Consider the following 21,256-nt stretch of genomic DNA (forward strand, 5'->3'; position numbering starts at 1 on the left):
AGATGGAAATTTCAAGAAGAAATTAAAAAGAACTGTTAGAACTACTAACAGAAATGAAGATTATATTTAAGTGTATTTGTGTTCTGGACACAGCTGAGGAAAGAATCTGTGAACTTGAAGATGTCTCAGAAGAAATTTTCAAAACTAAAAGGCAGAAAGAGAGAGAGAGAGAGAGAGAGAGAGAGAGAGAGAGAGAGAGAGAGAGAGAGAGAGAGAGAAAGAGAGAGAGAAAGAGAGAGAGAGAGAGAAAAGCCTCGAAAAAGAAACCCAGAAGAAAATACCCAAGAACTGTGGAGCAACTACAAAAAGTATATCATGCACATAATGGGAATACCAGACAGAGAAGAAAAAGAGAAAAGTAGACCACATTCGAAGCAATAATGACTGAGAATTTTCCCAAATTAATGTCAGACTCCAAATTCATAGATCCAGGAACCACAGAGAGCAGCAAGCAGGATAAGTGCCAGATAAACTATACGTAGCCATATTACATTTAAACTGTAATTCCTAGCTAATGAATAAGACAAGAAAAAAGAAATAAGCATTCTGTTTGGGAAGGATATAAACATTCTTTTTTTATATGTCATCTATTATATTTATAGATGACATAATTGTCTATGTAGAGAATCTGAAATAATGGACAAAAATACTTTTGGAACTAATAAGTAATTGTAGAAATGTTGCAGGATTCAAGTTTGTATGCAATGCTACATTGCTTTTCTATAGACTAGCAATGAATAGGTGGCATTAAAAAAAACATACAACACCATTTACATTAGCACTCCAAAAATTATATACTTAGTTATAAATCTAACAAAATGTATATAAAAGCTGTATGAAGAAAAGTATAAATCTCTGATGAGCAAAATCAAAGAACTACTATATAAATGGAGAGATATTCTATGTTCATGGATAGGAAGACTGAATAATATTAAGATGTCAATTCTTACAGCTTTAGGTAAACTAATACTAAAGTTTATATGGAGATAGAGAAAAACCAGAACAGCCAATGCAATACTGGAGGAGGAGAACCCAGTTGGAACCCTGAGACTACTCCACTTGAAGACTTACTATAAAGCCATACCAGTGAAGACTGTGGTATTAGTGAAAGAATAGACATCAATTAATGGAACATAGGGGGAACTGAGAAATAGACCAACACAAGTAGTTAACTGATTTTTGTCAAAGGAGCAAAGGCAGTACAACAGTGCAGAGATCATCTTTTTAATAAATGGTATTGAAACACTGGACATCCACATGCAAAAAAAGAATCTAGAGACAGACTTTACACCCTTCACAAAAATTAACTAAAAATGTAACTTAAATGTAAAACATAAAACTATAAAACTCTTAGAAGATAACACAGTAGAAAACCTAGATGACCATTGATAGGGCATTTTTTTTTTTTTTTTAAGATACAACACCAAAAGCTTAATTTATGGAAGTATTGATAAGTTAGATTTCATTAAAACTATTGTAAAAAAACCTGCCGGGCAAAATAAAATTTAAAAGAATGAGAATAAGAGCCACAAATTAGAAGAATATGTTTCCAAAAGACATTTGTGATTAAGGACTATTATCCAAATATACAAAGAACTCAACAATAAGAAAATGAACAGCTCAATTTCAATAACATGATAAAAGACCTGAGCAGACACCATACCAAAGGAGATATACAGATGGCAAATAAACATTTAAAAAGATGCTCCACATCATATATCATCAGGGAAATGCAACTTATAACAGAAATGAGCTATCACTACACTTCTATTAGAATGGCCCAAATCTAGAATGTCAACACTTAATGTTGGTGAGGATGTGAAGTAACAAGAACTCTCATTCATGCTGGTGGAAAAGCAAGATGGTACATCTACTTGAGAATAAAATTGGACAAATTTTTTTTTTTTTTACAAAAGTAAACATATTTTTGTTATATGGTCCAACAATTGCCCTCCTTCATATTTGCTCTCAAATAACTTGAAAAGACTGTAACAAACTTCACACATGAATGTATACTAGTGTTTTCATCATTTCTAAAACTTGGAAGCAACCAAAACCTCCCCAGTATATGAATGCATACATGAGCTTTGGTACATTCAAACAATGGGATATTATCCAATGCTATTAAGACACAAAAGACATGAAGGAACCATAGATACATTCTATTACCGTATTTTTCGGACCATAAGATGCACCGGACCATAAGACGCACCAGTTTTTAGAGAAGGGAAATGAAGAAAAAAAGATTCTGAAACAAATAGTGTCCTAAAATATTTTATGTGCATTAAAACCCAACATCACAGTCATAAACACATGTAATCAACCCTGTAAAGTAAACAGCAGCATTTAGAACCATTTTAGAGCCGGGCAAGCACACAGAGACCACACAGAGCCGGGCAAGTAAAAAAACTTTTTTTTTAAAGTATATGTGTAGGCTATATTTGGACCATAAGACGCAGGGACTTTTTCCCCCCACTTCTGGGGGAAAAAAAGTGCGTCTTATGGTCCGAAAAATACGGTAAGTCAAAAAAGCCACTCTGAACAGGATATTGTCTGATTTGAAGTATATTACTACTTCTGGAAGAGGCAAAACTAGGAAGATGAAAGAAAGTTCAATGAGGGTTGGGTGCAGAGTGGAGGAGGTGCACAGAGGATTTTTATTATTTTACGAGAGGCCTAGTGCATGGATTTGTACAATGATGGAGTCCCTTGGTCTGGCCTGCAACCTCAATCCAGGACCTCTCAGGGGATGTCAAAGGCCTGGTGCATGGATTCGGCCCGATCCCCACAGACCAGGCTGAGGGACTCCACTGGTGCACAAATCTGTGCGTCTAGATCTTTGTTTAATCTCTTCCTGCCCTTCCCTATCCCCCTTTCCCTCTGAGATTCGTCAGTCTGTTCTATGTTTCCATGCCTGTGCATTGAGAGTCTCCCCCCTGGTGGTCAGTGCACATAATAGCTACTGGTCGAATGGTTGCTTAGGCTTTTAAATATAGAGATTATTATACATTTGTATCAAACTATATGATATGAAACACTAAAAGTGAACTTATTGTTGTAAGTTCTGGGCTTTCGGTAATAATGATTTAGTGGTGTAGGTTCATTGATTTTAATAAATGTACTATGAAGTAGTATTTTTCTAGTGGGGAAGGCTGTGAATATGTGGCAGTCGGGGGTATATGGAAAATATCTGTACCTTCGGCCCATTATGCTATGAATCTAAAACTGCTCCCCAAAGTGTATTAAAAAGCTCAAAAATGAGCCCACAAAAATTTAAATTCTGTTGAGACCTCCAATATTTGTAAAACTCTATATTCTGTCCTCAAAAATGATATATAGCTTTTCTGGGAGTATAGTTTTATGTTGATGATTATTACCTTAGAAATTATGAAGAAACTATTCCATTGTTTTTCTGATTTTTATTGTTGCTATTAAGAAGTCCCAACTAAGTTGGATTTCTGCTTCTTTATAAGACCTTTTGTTGTAGCTGCTAATTGTGCTTTCATCTATTAGCTTCTTTATTTCATAAGGATTTTTAATTTGGAGACTCATGTTCTTCATTATTGCAGTTTAAAAAATTTATTAGGTCATTTCCTTGTCCTACCCTTTTCTGTTCTTTCCTTCTGTTTTCTTTCTTTCTTTCTTTCTTTCTTTCTTTCTTTCTTTCTTTCTTTCTTTCTTTCTTTCTTTCTTTCTTTCTGATTCCTTTATTTCTTTTAAAAAAAAATATTGGACTCTGTGGTTATCATCAATTATTCTTTTCTCTCATTTTTTTTTTAGTTTTCCACATTTTAAATATTATTCTGTCTTGTTTTATGTGTATATATACTTTTTAAGTTTGGTCTTATTTCTTTTTAACTGCATGATTTCTAGTTCCTCTAAGAATTTTTACTTTTTTGCCTTTTTTAACTTTTATGTTTGAGTTTTTCCTTGGGTTTTAGTTAAATTGGGGCTTTTGGCTCATGTTTGCGTGCTAAAGACTGGTGGGTGGGTTTGAGGATGAAACTTGTTGATTGTGACCTTTACTGTAACATGGCTGGGATGGGCTGTGAAATTGGGGGCCTCTGAAAACCGTGTCCTCAGGACTTCTTCTGGGGAGAACATTGTTCCACCCTAACTTGGGCTACAAGTTTAAGGAGGTATGGATTCTCAGCATCTCTGTGTGTGTGTGTGTGTGTGTGTGTGTGTGTGTGTTTCATGTAATAAGTAATATCACTACGACTCCCATGTTGGATAACAAATGTTGACATTTTGTGCAATTATACATTCATTATCTTTCTTGGTTAAATACCATCTTGCTGTTCTTTTTCTGTCTGCCTTTGTATTAATATCTTATTTTTTATAATTTCATTTTATCACTATTGATTTCTTATTCATAACTTTAAAATGTCTGTTTAGTGATTATTTGTGGCCTCATTTCTGGGTTCAAGAAAAAGTTGTGCTTGTATAGTTTACCTGCTGTTTCTTTTCTTCAGAAATGAGCATCATTTTTCCCAACTTCCCATGTCCTAGGGAAAAGTGGAAGTCATTGTCAGTGTTCTTATGACACAGAAGTTCAAATGCAACTTGTCATGAAGCATGCATTGTTTGATCTCATTGTGAAAGCAAGGTTTTAATACCAACAATTACTAAAAACTCCATGACTAGTTGTAATATCATTCCATCCAATGAATGGAAAGTTTAGACCAGTCTTTCTGTCAAAATATTTAGCCTCTCTTTCTGGTATATATTTATACCTGACCCATAATTTTTCATGATTTCCAGTGACCCTGGTGACTGGAATCCTAGAGACTTTATGTAATGTATAGGCTGTTGGCATCTTGCCTAGTACATCACATGGCTGGCAGGGCACAGCATCAAGTAATATTCTTACCCCACCAGCTGGGATGGCAGGAGTAGCTGTTGCTATGGGCTCCTCTCAGTATTCACTTTGTGAGCATTTTGAGGGCTGTCCCCAGATGTGCTCAGTGTCCGGCCTCTGGGAAGAGGCAGGAACAGCATCATTGCTCGTCATCTTTGGGATTTAACCACAGGGTATAGAGACAACTGTTCACTGTACATACATCTCCCTCACATACTAGCAGATGAGATTGTGGAGGTGCTGGAAGCACAAAATAGAGGTTTTCCCTGAAGCCCTCACATAGCATTAAGTATTTTATCTCCTGACCTAATTCTAGACTCTCTTCTAGAGCTACATCTGTCACATTCGGTAGCAAAATGTTTGTTATAAACCAGTCTCCCCTTCCAGACTGGAGTCCTGGAGGACACAATAAGTGTCTCCTTTGTATTTATATGGTGCCACTTAATACAAAGCATGTAATAGGCACTCAGTATTATTCAGCTGAATTATATTATGTTGGTAATTTTAATTATTCTGTTTAATATGCTTTAAAATGTTGTTTATATTTTCCTCAATGTATAAAAGACCTTTGTAAAACTGTGTCCAATTTTGGAATAAAAATATAAATCATTTTAAAAGGATGTATTGATATTTAAACTATTAAGGTGAATGAGAGACCTATGACCTATACATATAAGGAAGGGGATTTGGAGTTTTATGAATACATATATTTGTTAAATCAAATTGTGATATGGAAATCCTTAGGCATTTTAGAAACATGTTTGGAAAGGTAACTTATGAACAAAAGAAATTAAATATTCTGACATCGGAAATGACTGAGGAAGTTTGAGACTTACCATTGCAACATTCCTATTTTCTACTGGCTGTTAGTGCATAGGGAAAACTATTCTATAACTTGAATAATCAGTAGCTAATCAAAGAGCTTGGAAATTCTGTAGGCTCTTCCTTTCCTCTATGTAATTGGTTATACAATAATTGATTAAGTTTTCCTTAAATTTTTATTTTAACTTGTTAACTTTGTTTCCCCCTTCCCAGTGTAGTGACTATGACCTGGAATTTGGAACTGAGTGTTTGCAACTGGCTCTAAAATACTGTCATGTCAAGGCCAAACTTGTGGAAGGATCACCTGATCTCTGGAAGGTAATGGAATTGGTACTCTGTTCTGGGAATTGTCTGTGCTTATGTCATTCCGGAAGACACATGTTGCAAGTACAAACACCTTTCAGGTACTTTAGAAAATGGGGAAATAGTTAAAAATACTTGGTTTCATGCTGAATCACTATTTCTGGAAGAAAAGGTGTGTGTGTGTGTGTGTGTGTGTGTGTGTGTGTGTGTGCATACATTAAGGTATTTAAAAAAGTTGTACTGGTTTTTTTGAGCCATCAAAGTATGGTATTGCTTCTATTATTTGGTTTTAAGAAAATTTACTTTGACACAATTTAAAAATAAATAGCCAGTAAGACTGCTTTATCTACATATTTTTTCTTGTTCTCTCTGTGTGTCCTTTTACTCTATTGCCTTACACTCAACTGGATTTGAGGATGGAACTCTGTTTTCCACAGTAGTCCTGGGGTGGGAGTGCCAATTTTTTTGGAATAATGATGTGCTTTAATAGGACCTTGAATTCAATGGATTGGGCAAAAATATTTCATATGACAGTGAGAGGCCTTTTATAGATATTACATTTCTTCTCTTAAGTGAGGTGACATTACTTAGAGTATAAATATTGCAGTTGTTTCTGGCTCCCTGTTTCCTTCTTCTGCCTCCTGTTATTCATTATCTTCCATCATTATATCTATCTATCTATATCTATATCTATATCTATATCTATATCTATATCTATATATATACATATATATATATATAACCCAATATACAAATAGACTGAGCAGCAGAACAACTGAACAGTCACTATAATGTGCGCTGACCACCAGGGGGCGCACGCAGAATGTGGCAGGTGTTGGCTGCGGTGGGATAGTGTAGCAGGTGTTTGGGGGTGCCAGACCAAGGTGGGGTGCCAGTCTCTGCCATCAGGGCGAGCCTCTGGTGGTTACCGAAAATTCTTTGCTCCCCCATGCTGTGGTCCCACCAGGTGCTCACACTTGCTGCCAATTCCAGTCCTGTTTGCACCTGCTGCCAGCTCCAGAGTTGCCACTTGCACCCACTGCTGGCACCCAGCGCCAGCCCTGATCACTCAGCACCATCACTGGGTGCCAGGGACGGCTGCCAGCTCCGATCGCCCCTCAGGGCTTCTCTATCTCCTGCTGGTCCTGAGGGGCTATCTGGGCCAGCAACCGCTGCTCACACTCACTGCCAGTGATGGCCCTGCTTGCACCCATTGCTGGCACTGCCCCTTTCATACCTGCAGCCAGCTCCAGAGCCACCGCTCGCACCCGCTGCCAGCACCTGGCACTGCCCCCAATTGCTCGGTGCCATCAGCGGGTGTGAGCGGCAGCTGTCGGCCCCAATCGCCCCTAAGGGCTTCTCCACATCCCCCTGCTTCTGAGAGGCAATCAAGGAAGCAGCCACTTGCACCTGCTGATGGCGCTGGGCTCCACTCTCACCCACTGCTGGCACCAGCCCCAGTCACTCTGTGCCATTAGCAGGTGCAAGTGGGGCCGGTGCTGTCGGCACATGGAGGTCGTGGCAGTGGGAGCAGGAACTGCCAACAGATGAGACCAGGGGCCAAGGTGGGAGGAGCCAGGTGAGGCTTGGAGGGTGGGCCAAGACCAGCCATTGTTTCCACTGCAGCCTCACAGCACAGAGTTCCTTTCAAGGTTTACAAATTTGTGCACAGGGCCTCTAGTTTTTTATTTTATTTTTTAAATAATTCCCAGGTGTTTATTTAGCCTCTTATGATGACATTGTATGAGATGTCTTTAGTATATACTTCTAATTTAATTACTTTTATGATATTACCATTTCGTATGAATAGAGATTATTTCAGTTGCTTTTAAACCAAAATAATGGAATCTCCACTTTGACAGTAGTGCTCTAATTCTATAATAATTCCAATGTTTCTACCATTGGCTAAAACTCAGATGTGAGAAAAGATTTTGTATTATTACGCTAAAATTAATACTGGACTCCGGTATCTGGAGCAGAAATCTGACACAGTGACAAACACATCTCAGGAGGCATGGCACTTCCAGAAGACAGAGCCAGGGCATCTTCCCCTACCGCTCCGAAGTCAGGATGCTCACCCTCTCAGTGGTGTGAGGACTGTGACTAGGACTGTTACTCTGATACCAGAAATCCCAGGAGGGTTATTATTTCTGTATTTTACATACTTTTTTATTTATTCATTTATTCATTTATTCATTTATTCATTTATTCATTTATTTATTTATTTATTTATTTTTTGGTAGAAATAAATGTAAAAGGTAAAATTCAGAGTTGATGTCAATGTTCTTGCAGCAGGCACCCTGGGGCATGGAGGAAACATCAGTTTTCATCAAGTCACCCTGCAAAGTAGAGGCCATCCCCATAAATGAGCCACCCTCTCCCCAAAGAGTGACCAACCACAGAAGAGACCAGAAATAGGTGTTAGCGCTCATGCTTTCTGAGTGCTGGTGCCTTGTCGGGCTCAGTAAACACTTACTGCTCTCAATGGAATTCCGTCTCGCCTGTAGGACTTCCATCTCTTTAATGGGTAGATGTGCCGTGTTTTTGTCTGAAATATAATTAAATATTTGATCACTTACTAGACTGTGTAAATCTAATTGAACAGACTTCCTGTTTCTAAATGTAAAACCATCCTCAGGGCTTGAAAGATTTATAGATTTATAACCAGTTATTTAAGAAATTCAGCTGTGTCCCGTTGTCTGAAAAGGCTTCTTTAGGAGGAGTTTCTGAAGTGTTTGAGTCATCACAGTATTACTGGAATGACTGACTTTTGAGGATTCCTTTGGATGTGAACATTTTTTTTTTTTTTTTTTTTTTTTTTTTTTTTTTTTTAAGGAGCCAAGTGTTCTAGCATCCTTGTTAAGAACTAAAGAAACAAAAGTCTCACTTTTTGCCCCCCCCCCCCTTTTTTTTTTTAAATCTGAAAAATACACTGTGGTGGCATAATTTCTTTTTTGGAGGTTTTCATCTAGTTATTCAGTCTAGAAGAAAGAATATTTTCAACATAGATGTAACTGATGAAACAGAAATAAATATAATAAATATCCCCCAGTCTACATTTGTATCTATTGGGTCGGCAAGTAAGTAATTGCGGGTTTCACACATATATGGCTTCAGTTGAATTTTTAGGTTTGCAGACGTAGTAAAAATGTAAAACACATTTTGTTATTTGATAGTTGGCTATTCAGCTGTTAATCAGTAAAAAAAGTTTTTTGATCTGTTTTGTAGTTTTCGTTTGGCGTTCGTTGAAAAATGGAAAATCATAAGGAACATTTTCGTCATATTTTGATTTTTTATTTCCACAAAGGGAAAAACGCATCGCAAGCTCATAAAAAGTTATGTGCTGTTTATGGTGACGAAGCCTTAAAAGAACAGCAGTGTCAAAATTGGTTTGCCAAATTTCGTTCTGGTGATTTTTCACTCAAAGATGAAAAACGCTCTGGTTGTCCAGTTGAAGTTGATGACGCCCTAATCAAAGCAATAATCAATTCGGACTGTCACAGTACAACACGTGAGATTGCAGAGAAGCTTCATGTATCACATACATGCATTGAAAATCACTTAAAACAACTTGGCTATGTTCAAAAACTCGATACATGGGTTCCTCACAAACTGAAAGAATCACAGTTAACGCAACGCATTAGCAGCTGCGATTTGCTAAAGAAACGTAATGAAAATGATCCATTTTTAAAACGACTGATAACTGGCAATGAAAAATGGGTTGTTTACAACAATATCAAGCGGAAAAGATCGTGGAGCAGGCCAGGTGAACCAACTCAAACAACATCAAAAGCTGATATTCATCAAAAGAAGGTTTTGTTATCAGTTTGGTGGGATTACAAAGGAATTGTCTACTTTGAACTCTTACCACCCAACCGAACGATCAATTCTGATGTCTACATTGAACAACTAATGAAATTAAACAATGCAGTTGAAGAAAAGCGGCCCAAATTGACAAATCGAAAAGGTGTTGTATTCCATCATGACAATGCAAGGCCACACACATCTTTGGTCACTCGGCAAAAATTAATGGAGCTTGGTTGGGATGTTTTGCCACATCCACCATATAGTCCTGACCTTGCACCATCTGATTACTTTTTGTTTCGATCTTTACAAAACTCCTTGAATGGTAAAAATTTCAATAATGATGATGATGTCAAATTGTACCTGATTCAGTTTTTTGCTAATAAAAACCAGAAGTTTTTTGAACGTGGGATTATGATGCTGCCTGAAAGATGGCAAAAGGTCATTGATCAAAATGGGCAATACATTACAGAATAAAGTTATTTAGTTCCATGAAAAAATTGTCTTTGATTTTCTTTAAAAAATCCGCAATTACTTACTTGCCGACCCAATAGTAAACATTCTATATCTTTAAATTTTAAGATCTTCTGGATTCTAATTATTGGAGTTACATATTCATTTTCTCATGCAGTGAAAGGTGGGAGAACATTAAGTATAGTATAACGAAACTCATGTAAGATGATAGCCAACTGGACTTGACCCTGAAAAGTCTTATTTACGATATTGAGTGTTAATGCAGATGGAACAACGCAAAGTAGGTGTGACAGTGTTTGTGTTTTTGGTGCTCATCTGGAGGTAGCTGAGAGAGCCCTGGCCTCGTATTTGGAAGAAATCTATCTCTGTGGCTCTCAGTTTCAAGTTTTTCTTCAATTGAAAAAAAAAAACAACCCACATATACTTACATATGCACATGTATACATATGTATGTGTATATATGTAAGTATATTTCACATATACATTTTATCTAAACACTTTACCTAGATGAACTATAGCACAGAAGCACAGTCGAACTACTCAGACAGAACTTGAGCTTCCCGAGGTGAGTGGCAGGTGTGGGGCTCAGAGTCTCAGGCGCACAGAGCCCCTCCCCTGGGGTGCAGGTGGCCCCGGAGGCTCTAAAGCCCCAGTGTGAAAGCCAGTAAATCAGAGGACCAAGGCTCCCTCCCATCACTACGAGGTTGATTCTTTTAAAAATAACTGTCATGAGGTGTCATGTAAAGACAAAGAAAAACTATAGATCATGCTGACAGAAGAAAATCAACTTCAAAACTGATCATTAAACTGTTTTTGAAATTAAAAATAAGGAAAGGACAACCTATGTTACTATGAGTCTGACAGAAACGGAGTAAGTCATTAATTCAGAATTACATTTCCCAGTATTTTTCCCTTAGAGAAAAGGGCTGTTTTAGACTCAGTATTTAACAAGTTTAAGAGAAATATTTTGTTATTTATTTTCATTACATCAGTGTTTTAGAAGTAGAGCTGAGGTATTCAGTATGGCTTTATGTTGAAGATATAAAATACAAAGCATTTAATCAGCACATGGCTGGTATCCATAGCTTATAAGAAAAAAGTAGACAGAGGAAATTTAGTACTCTTTCTTGTTTGCACAGTTAATTATTTAATAATAGTGGAGAGAGGACTTTTGGGTAATAAAGACATGTATTTTATTCATAATACGGACTCCAATGCAAAAATGTCTTGGAAGTATGCTAGAAAAACACTTTAGTATTTGAAAGCAAGTTTTCTCTTAATTAAAAACATCATTAAGATTTATTTGAAAAAAAAAAAAAAGACTTTCACAATTCTATTTTAAGTTGGAATCAATCTTATCCCTCAACAAAAACAGGAGGGGATAGAGATGAATAAGGTAATTAACCACCTTCCCATTAATTTCTGCATTTACACAGTGGACAAATATAGAAATAAGGCATTTTCTCATTTAAATTGCACACATTGAATCTTTATTTCAGATATGTAGCTAACTTTGATTTTTCAAGCAACAAAAGAAAAACATTTAATTCTTATAAGAAAAATCTCTCCACTAAAATGTAGTCCACTCAAGTGAACGAGTTTTTCCCATTCCTTTGAATCCTCTATTGTCCGCACTTAGAATAGGACTTTGACTAGGACCTAGAACACAGTAGTTATATGATAAGTATTTGCTAAATGAATGAATGAAATCAATACTAGTGCAACCTTTAATTTGCTAAAATGCACAGCATGAACTTTTAAATATCTGTTTTCTATTTTTCCCCCAGATAATAGGTCAGTAACTATAGTTCTAGTTTTCTTTGGCATGTACTTGATTTAGAGATAATGTAGCAATGTCACATTTACTTTAAATAGATTAGTTGAATGCTTGAGCAATTTCTCATCTGTCTTAAAAATTGACCGCTACTTTTAATTCTGGATTGTAGTTTGGGGCTAGGATTTATCAGCCAGGATAAAGGCATAGAGTAGGAATCTGTTTTGGTTAGAAGTGCCCTGGGTCACTTGAGCTGAGCAAAGTTTCTGTACAAGTGTCGTTATGAAATAATTTGGAGGGGAAAAGAAGTTTAAATTGTAGGCATAGAAAGGTACTATTGATAATTTGGTGAGAGTACTTCTCAAAGTGGGTTTTTAGACAAGTTGCATTCTAATCTGGGCATTTGAATGATGAGCTCCTAAGACCTTATAGTATTTATTATTTACAATAGTTCATTACTTAGTACATTTTCAGTTCTGTGGTATGGGAGAACTATTCTGTGATGCAGTACACCTGACATGTTCTGTATCTGAGCTCAGTGATATGGCCTGGGACGTATCTGCCAAAGGACCATGTCAGGTTACATTACAAAGAGCCCATTACAATTGTGAGGAGGCTGCATGTTTTTAAGGAAAGATTGTGATTATTCTTATGTACATGGTGGTGCCTTAAATGCTCTTTTTATCAGAGCCAAAAATCCTCATAAGGTGAACCTTGTGGGTACATACAGACAAATTCCATTCAGAAGAAACTCCCTTCTTAATGTGAGTTGACCTTTGAGAATTTCCTCATTTCAGCTAAAGAGGTGACTTGGTGATTTTTTGTTATATTGTACTTACCTTTTCTTCCTTCCTAAGTAAAACCTCACTGTTAAACAAGAATTCTAATACTTTCATATAAATACCACCACATATTCTTTGATAAATTTCTGTTATGTTGACAAGAATTCAACAAACAAATCTCTAACCATTTGTGGAAATAAAATACATTATTCAGAATTTGCTGATGTTGATGTAATTTAGAAATTGTCAGTATTATGTGTTTATAGTTTCTCCCAAATCAAGAATTTCCTTGGGGGTATAATTTTATTGCTCTCACATTCCTTCCTGCTCTGTTAAATCTAATGAGGTTTATCTGTCCTTTAGGTGACCTACAAACGAGATTTGTATGCAGCTGAATCGATTATTAAGGGTATGTTTGGCCTTGTGACTCTCAGTTCCTGTGTTTCAGAAATGTAAGCCAGTTCAGAATTTCTCATGACATTTTAGATCTCAGAATTCTCAGAAGTATAAATGCCCGTAGGCCATGGAAGTCTGTGATTTGCTTTTTTGAAAAATAATTACATGTTGCTTTGTTTCCCGCTTGTGAAATATCACTTATTATGTGTGATTTATGTCGTATTGGTCTTACTTTTTATAGAGGAAATGCTTTATTAATTTGAAGAAAGTATGGGACATTGGCACTATTCAAAGTAGCAACCGATATTTTAGTAAATTTATGAAGGTTTTTATATTTTACTGTTACTATTAAGAGGACTGATCCCCCATCACTATATCAGTGCATTAGAAAGCATCTTTCGTATGAAAATATTATTCTCAAAACACGGAGATTGGACTGACTGACTTTTTACATTTTTTTTTTCTTTCTGGTTCTGACAATGACTAATTTTGTTGGGTAGTTTTAGACATTACATGCATAATAACCCCTTTCTCATTCTTTTTTCATCTCTATGACTCTAAGGTCCCAGCTATGCAGTGGTAATTTATTTAATAATCAACAAATATTTATCCCTGTGCTTCATGCTGTGCTAGGAATATAATAATGAGGCCTATACAGGACATTCGTCCTGCGTGTTTGCAGCCCCAATTGCGTACATCAAGGATTCCGGGCCGTGGCATTGGAGGCTGGGTGATTCTTTGTTGAGGGCACTGTTTCTGGCATTGAGTGTTGAGCAGCAAGCCTGCCTCTGCTCACTTCACACAGAAGCACTCCTCCCTCCCCCGCCCCCCCCCCATGGCGGGAACACCTGAGGTGTGTTCTGGGCGCAGCACTGTGTGAAAGGCATGGTCCTGACAGAACTCAAGTGGGTCCACCCCCCAGTCCTGAAACAAATGCAGTGCCTTTCAAGGTCAGTAACTGATTTCTTTAAAAAATGGATGGAGGACAGAACTGTGTGCTCCATTTCTGACCGGTGAACTTGTAAACTCTCTTGAAAAGTGAACTTATAAATTCAAACTTGGAAGTTGGAAAAGAAAACTAAATCTGAATTCTGAATGCATCAAGTGTATTATCAAGTTTTGGGAAAACCACCTATGAAACAATCAAAAACTGAAATATTATTATTATTTTTTTTTTCCTGGGCATGATATTATTTATAGTTTACCCTCCAGGCTATTTTTTTTTTTTTTTTTGCCCTTTAGGGATATTGTGTTTCAAACCATTAATGTACTGTAATTTGTGTCTGTGTATCTGTGTATATAAACAGATCACCTATAGCTATAAATCAAACTGTTGACATGTATTTACTTATGAGCCAGGGGATGTGTAAACATTACTTTGGAGAAGTTGGCTAAACCATGATGTGGTTGGGTTACATTCTCAACTCAAGGAAAGATAAAAGTCTCGTTGGTTTCTTTACAAAGTCCTATCTCTGTTTACTAGGTGAAATGGAAATGATCTATTTTGTGACTAGTTGGTAAGTGGTTCTGTACACTTCTGCCTCTGTATCATCAGAGCAGGCTGCTTAGCATGTCAAAGCCTACATTTTAAGTGTAATTGCAGGGGCTGTAGTTTTGGTAATTGCTTGCAGAGAGATGTCAGTTTTCTTATTTAGGTACCATAGTCTCCTAGACTCCTTTTATTTTTAATGTATTTAAAAAGTATTCTACTTTTATTCCCAGGGAAAGTCTGACTGGATGTAAACAGCCGATTTAGAGCAACAATTTCCCAGCGTTTCCTTATGCCCCAGGGTTTGCTTTTCTAATAATCCCCAAGAGATTCTGATGTTGCCTATTCATGGTGAGGACCACTGCTCTGGGGCCTTCCTACTCCCCATGTGGGCCAGCAGCCTTCTGACTCCCTGAGAACCAGAATGCAGAAGTCTGGCCCCATCACAAGTTAGAATCTGCATTTTAACAAAAACTCTGGCTGATTTGTACATCAAGTTCAGGAAACATTCCTCTAGGTTGCTCTTCATTGTTCATTTCTTTTTTTCTTTTTCTTTTTTAAAATATATTTTATTGATTTTTAACGGAGAGAAAGGGAGAGAGATAGAGAGCTAGAAACGTCAATGAGAGAAACATCGACCAGCTGCCTCTTGCACACCCCCTACTGGGGAAGTGCCCGCAACCAAGGTACATGCCCTTGACCGGAATCGAACCTGGGACCTTTCAGTCCGCAGACCGACGCTCTACCACTGAGCCAGGCCATCTTCATTGTTTATTTCTTTCCAAATAATAGATCTGTGCATTAAAAGCTTGGCATCTTGCTGCGTTCCATCAGCTCCACATGCTTGTTCGCTCCGCTGAGATTGCTACCTGCTTCCAGGACTTGCAATAATACTACTACCTCTGAGGCCTGATGGCAGAAATACCTCTGGGCAGAGGAAGAAGAAAACTCTTGGATTTTTAAAAATCAAACTGTTGACATATATTCCAAAATATAATATGGTATAGAGCCAGCTAACTATCTGACCTCTATATTCACCTGTTTGCCTTTTCCTAGTAAGTGTTCAAAGTATTTTTCTAGGCACTTTCTTTATTGGTATTTACTTTGTGCCAGGCATTGTTTATAGCATTTTGTATGGATTATTTCTTGCTTCTCCAGGAACTCAGTGGCTTAAGTAGTGTTATTGTTCCCATATTACACAATATCCAATGTTTCTAAGCCAATTCTAACTTGAAAGGGATGGAAAATTCATTCTTTAATCCAGGTTGCCACCTTAGGCAGTTTACCTCTTTATAATGTTATCCTCCCTTTTATTCCTTAAGTAGATATTGTTCAGATTCCCTTGTCTGAAATCCTTGGGCTACATGTGTTTTGGAACTTGGAATACTTTATATTCTCCAAAGCTACTGTATTACGCCACATATTATGTCACATCGTCAGTGGGATTTGGGACCTCACCACAAAACAAGACTTGTAATATGTAAATGTTTACATTCAATGCCAGGGTAATGGCTATTGATCCTCTAGCCAGTTCAAGTTTAGAACTGATTTGGCCTCCAAATTTATATATTAAAACAGTTTAAAATTTTATTTTAAGAACTTTTCGAATTTCACCATTGCCCATAACTTGATGTGAACCTTTTTGAGGTTGTGAATCAGTGAAGGTGGGAAGAATGTCTAATTTTTTTTTTCGTTTGCATCTTCTAACATTGACTTGAATTGAGCGATATGTCCAAGGGTGCTGCTACGCATGTGTTTTACCTTTGAATCTGGGGACCTTAAATTGTGGGAATAGATAGGTGTCCATTCCCTCTCACCTTTCTGCACTACATGCTTCCAACAGATGCATGTTGAGATCCAGTGAATCTATCCCAAAATCATATATATATATATATATATATATATATATATATATATATATATATATGTTTTTTAAGTATTGTTTTATTTATTTATTTTAAAAATAAATCTTTAATATTCAGATTATTACAGATGTTCCTCTCCCCCCCACCCCCATGGCTCCTCTCCAGCTGGTTCCCCTCTCCCACACCCCATGCCCTTACCCCTCGCCACTGTCCTCATCCATAGATAAAAGATTTTTGTCCAATCTCTTCCTGCACCCCTCATGTCCCCTTGAATTATCAGTCCACTACCTTCTATGCCCCTGATTCTATAATATTCACCAGTTTATTCTGTTCATCACATTATTCACTTGATTTTTAGATTTAGTTGTTGATATGTATTTGTTATCACTTTGTTGTACATAATTTTTATCTTTACCCTTTTCTTCTTCCTCCTCTTCTTAAAAAATACCCTTCAGCATTTCATATAATCCTGTTTGGTGGTGATAAACTCCTTTAGCTTTTTCTTGTCTGTGAAACTCTTTATCTGACCTTTAATTCTAAATGATAGCTTTGCTAGGTAGAGTAATATTGGTTATAGGTTCTTGCTGTTCATCACTTTGAGTATTTCTTGCCACTCCCTTCTGGCCTGCATAGTTTCTGTTGAGAAATCAGCTGACAGTCGTATGGATACTCCCTTGTAGGTAATTGTTTTTCTCTTGCTGCTTTCAAGAATCTCTCTTTGTCTTTTGCCCTTAACATTTTTATTTTTTTATTATCATTATTTTCTTTCTTTCCTTCCTTCCTTTCTTCCTTCCTTCCTTCCTTCCTTCCTTCCTTCCTTCCTTCCTTCCTTCCTTCCTTCCTTTATTTTTGTTTTTTTGTTTTTTTGTTTTGCCCTTAGCATTTTAATTATGATGTGTCTTGGTGTGGTCCTCTTTGGATTCCTCTTGTTTGGGGTTCTCTGCACTTCCTGGACTTGTAAGTCTATTTCTTTCATCAGGTAGGGGACGTTTTCTGTCATTATTTCTTCAAATATTTTGCTCTCTCTCTACTTCTCACATCCCCATAATTCAGATATTGGTTCACTTGAAGTTGTCCCAGAGGATCCTTACACTATCTTCATATTTTTGGATTCTTTTTTCTTTTTGTTTTTCTGGTTGGGTGTTTTTTTTGCTTCCTCATATTTCAAATCTTTGATTTGATTCTTGGGATCCTCTTGTCTACTGTTGAATTTCTGTATATTATTCTTTATTTCAGACAGCGTATGCTTAATTTCTGACTAGTCTTTTTTCATTTTTTTGGCATTCTCATTTAGATCCTTGAAGGTCTCACTAAGTTTCTTGACCGTTTCTAGAATATTCTTAAGTATCTTTATAACTGTGATTTTGAACTCTATATCCAGTAGTTTGTTTGCTTTCCTCCATTTCTTTCATTTGTGACATGTTTCTTTGTCTTCGCATTTTGGTGGATCCCTGTGTTGATAGAGTGGCTTTATGTGGTAAGTGTGCTATAGGGCCCAGTGGCTCAGCCTCCCCTATCACCTGAGGATGACACTCCAGGTTAGGGGTGTCGAACTCAATCAGAGAAGGGGCCAAAATCTAAAATCCAGCCTAAATCGCGGGCCGAATGGTTTACTGAACAGTCATAAACTGTCATTGATGGAAACGCAGCGGAGTGCAGTGATGACAGCGCAGTGCGGGCCACATTGCAAGGCCTGGCGGGACAGATTTGGCCCGCGGGCCTTGTGTTTGACACATGTGCTCTAGGTGCAGCCCTTTGTGGGCTCTGTGCACAGTCTTGTTGTAGTTAAGCTTTGATTGTTGTTGGTATCACTGGGAGAAATTGACCTCCAGGCCAATTGGCTGTGAGGACCCACTGTGTCTATAATGGAAGAAATGCTGGAGACACCCTTATGGGACAGGACTTGCTTCATTGGGGCTTTGGTGCTCACTGAGTCTGCCTCTTGAGTGTGTCACTTATGGATATGAGGAGTTGAAATCTGGTATGATCTCACACTGACCACTAGATACACTGGCTCCTGGATCTCCAAGGAGGTGCAAAGTCAGCTACTGCCAGAGGCCACCCAGCAGGAGCTACAGCGAGATCTGCAGATTTCTCCTCCTTGTTTGGGGTTTGGAAGTTTTGGAGCTCTCTGACTCACCTGCAGTTTGTTAGGGTCGTTCTGCAATAGCACCAGTATATTCATATGCAAAAGCCACTGGGCACAATTTGGGTGGGGTTGTAATTGGGTGGGGCAGGGTCTCAGGGAATCACCAGGGCGTAGCAAACAGCGATGCTGCCAGTCAACCTTCTCTGCATCTCTGCATACCTATGTCCCACACTTCCACACAGTAACAATGATTCCTGGGAGCACCTCTGCAAGGAAGCCATCCTCGCTTTCCAACCTGATCCCAGACAGTTCCATTTCTCCCTGTAGGATCCTGGGTTCTGGTTCATGGGTTGATGCTCAGCCACTGAGCCATACCAACTGGGGAAAATTATATTTTGGTATAACTATTTTAAGTTTATTTTTTATAGACCGGATAAAACATTTCTTTGTTAAGTATCATGTCTTGCAGGAGCGTTTTATACTCTCAGATATACTTGTCAACTGGAACAGCATGTATATTTTGGTCCATCATAATTTATGTGGAAGACTATATCTTTAGTTTAATATTGGAGTTTTAAAAAAATGTTTTTATTGATTTGAGAGCAAGAGAGGAAGGGAGAAGGGTAGAGAGATAGAAACATTGTTTAGAGAAAAACATCTATCTACTAACTCCTACTGGAGATCAAGCCCTCAACCTGGGCATGTGCCCTGAGTGGGAAGCAAACCTACAACCTCTTGGTTCATGGGTTGACACTCAATCACTGAGCCATACCAGTTGGGCAAGAATGGGAGTTTTGATGTAACTAACTTCAGATAAACTTTTGACTATGATCCCTGAATTGTGGTTTATAGCAAGTCTCAAAATTTGAACTTTATTTCATGTTGTTAGATAAGATTTATTTTTAAGTTTATTTTAGCACCAATATATTCAGCTGGATTTTTATTTGTAGCAAACTATTCAGTAGTACGAAACATGTATATAAAGTAGTATTCCCATATTTGTCCTTTACACAGCCATCTGCAATGAAAAATGTACAGTTAATCACAAATTTACAGTTATGTAACATAACATTCTTAATATTGTTTTTTTTTTTTTTTTGAGGCAGAGAAATGGACTTGGTAATTTTTCTTTAGTTTTTGTCCTTTTTAGGCTTCTATTATGAGTGAAATTTAAAACATACACTTTTCTCGGGAGTAATGTGATTAATTGGGACAAGACAGTGGGCTGACTGGTAAGTGTGTAAACAGCCACTTAACAAAGAGGTTTTGTACTTTTGTACTTTTTCAACCCAAGCTGGTTGAGCCCACCCAAGCCTGCTCTGTATGCTCAAACCTACTCAAACTATTAAAGTGATGACAGATGCCAGCAGTAACATATTTTATCTAGACTCACATATGCAATATAAGCAGTCCCAACCCACATTTAACATGTTGACCATATTCTGGCAAAAGGATCATACTTTAAAACCTTCTAAGAGGAAAATTTCCTAGCAGTGGTCGGCAAACTCATTAGTCAACAGAGCCAAATATCAATAGTACAACGATTGAAATTTCTTTTGAGAGCCAAATTTTTCAAACTTAAACTTCTAATACCACTTCTTCAAAATAGACTCGCCCAGGTCGTGGTATTTTGTGGAAGAGCCACACTCAAGGGGCCAAAGTGCTGCATGTAGCTTGTGTGCCGCAGTTTGCCGACCCACTGCCCTATGGAACTCTTAAATAAATGATTGTACTTATTTTACCATCATTCTTCCTGTATGTTTCAATATATGTAATTTTGTGACAAGAGTATTTTAAAACTCACTAGATTTTATTCTTTTCTGGTTATGATTGTACAAACCGAAGTAAACTTGTAATATTAAAAAAAACTATTTTTATATAGTGGTTTATATAAAAATGGAAAAATAAAATAGTTAAAATTCAAAATTATTTTTGTGCTCGCTTCGGCAGCACATATACTAAAATCAAAATTATTTTTAACTGGCATAAGTTAATGTTAGTTTAAATGGTTAATATTAATGTTCATGAAAAAATTCATGTCTTTTTCCAGTCATATGTAATGTTTTTATTTGATAAGCACTTCATTTTAAAGAAAATTAATTGAATTAGATTTCTCAGACATAGAACTTTGCCTGTTGGTTAAGAAATTTAGAGTACAGTATATTCCGAAAATACGCTTTTATTTTTCAACATCAGTGATACAGGTGATTTCTTTTAATGCTAGGTATTTATAAAGTCAAGCTCTAAATCCAGAAAAACCTGCATTTTAATATTCCATACAGTTAAAAAATATTCTATAGGGAAGCAGTTGGATTCTTTTCTACTTATACATTGAAAGTAGCTGAATGTGCTTTTAAATTGGCTCTGCCTGAAAGGAATAAAATAAAATCACATGCAAATAAAATTGATTTAGGTTACTGAGAACTAAGAAGACTCATGTGTAACAGTGCATATTGTATACATATTAATAAACTTAATGACTTAATCCTATTGCATTACATGAATCTTTTCTCTTAAAATCATGTTGTTTTAAATATTCTTCATTTTTTTTAACCCAAATTGAAAAGATGAGAACCTTGAAATCAGGTTTTCTACAT

The 21,256-nt window shown here is 37.0% G+C and overlaps 1 protein-coding gene across 3 annotated transcripts in view; it reads left to right on the plus strand.

Annotated features, from left to right (window-relative positions):
• The window catches only part of CRPPA (CDP-L-ribitol pyrophosphorylase A), a 157,116-nt gene that overhangs the window by 31,100 nt on the left and 104,760 nt on the right, over positions 1–21,256 (plus strand). For 2 of the 3 annotated variants that reach the window (XM_036429281.2, XM_036429282.2), the window contains 2 exons: positions 5,897–6,001; positions 13,184–13,229. In XM_036429281.2, coding sequence (XP_036285174.1) covers positions 5,897–6,001; positions 13,184–13,229 — 151 coding nt within the window. The remainder of the gene's footprint in view (positions 1–5,896; positions 6,002–13,183; positions 13,230–21,256) is intronic. The other variant, XM_045578175.1, reaches the window with a different exon arrangement.

The sequence above is a fragment of the Pipistrellus kuhlii genome, unplaced genomic scaffold (genome assembly GCF_014108245.1).
Source record: "Pipistrellus kuhlii isolate mPipKuh1 unplaced genomic scaffold, mPipKuh1.p scaffold_m20_p_10, whole genome shotgun sequence".
Taxonomy (NCBI): Eukaryota; Metazoa; Chordata; class Mammalia; order Chiroptera; family Vespertilionidae; genus Pipistrellus; species Pipistrellus kuhlii.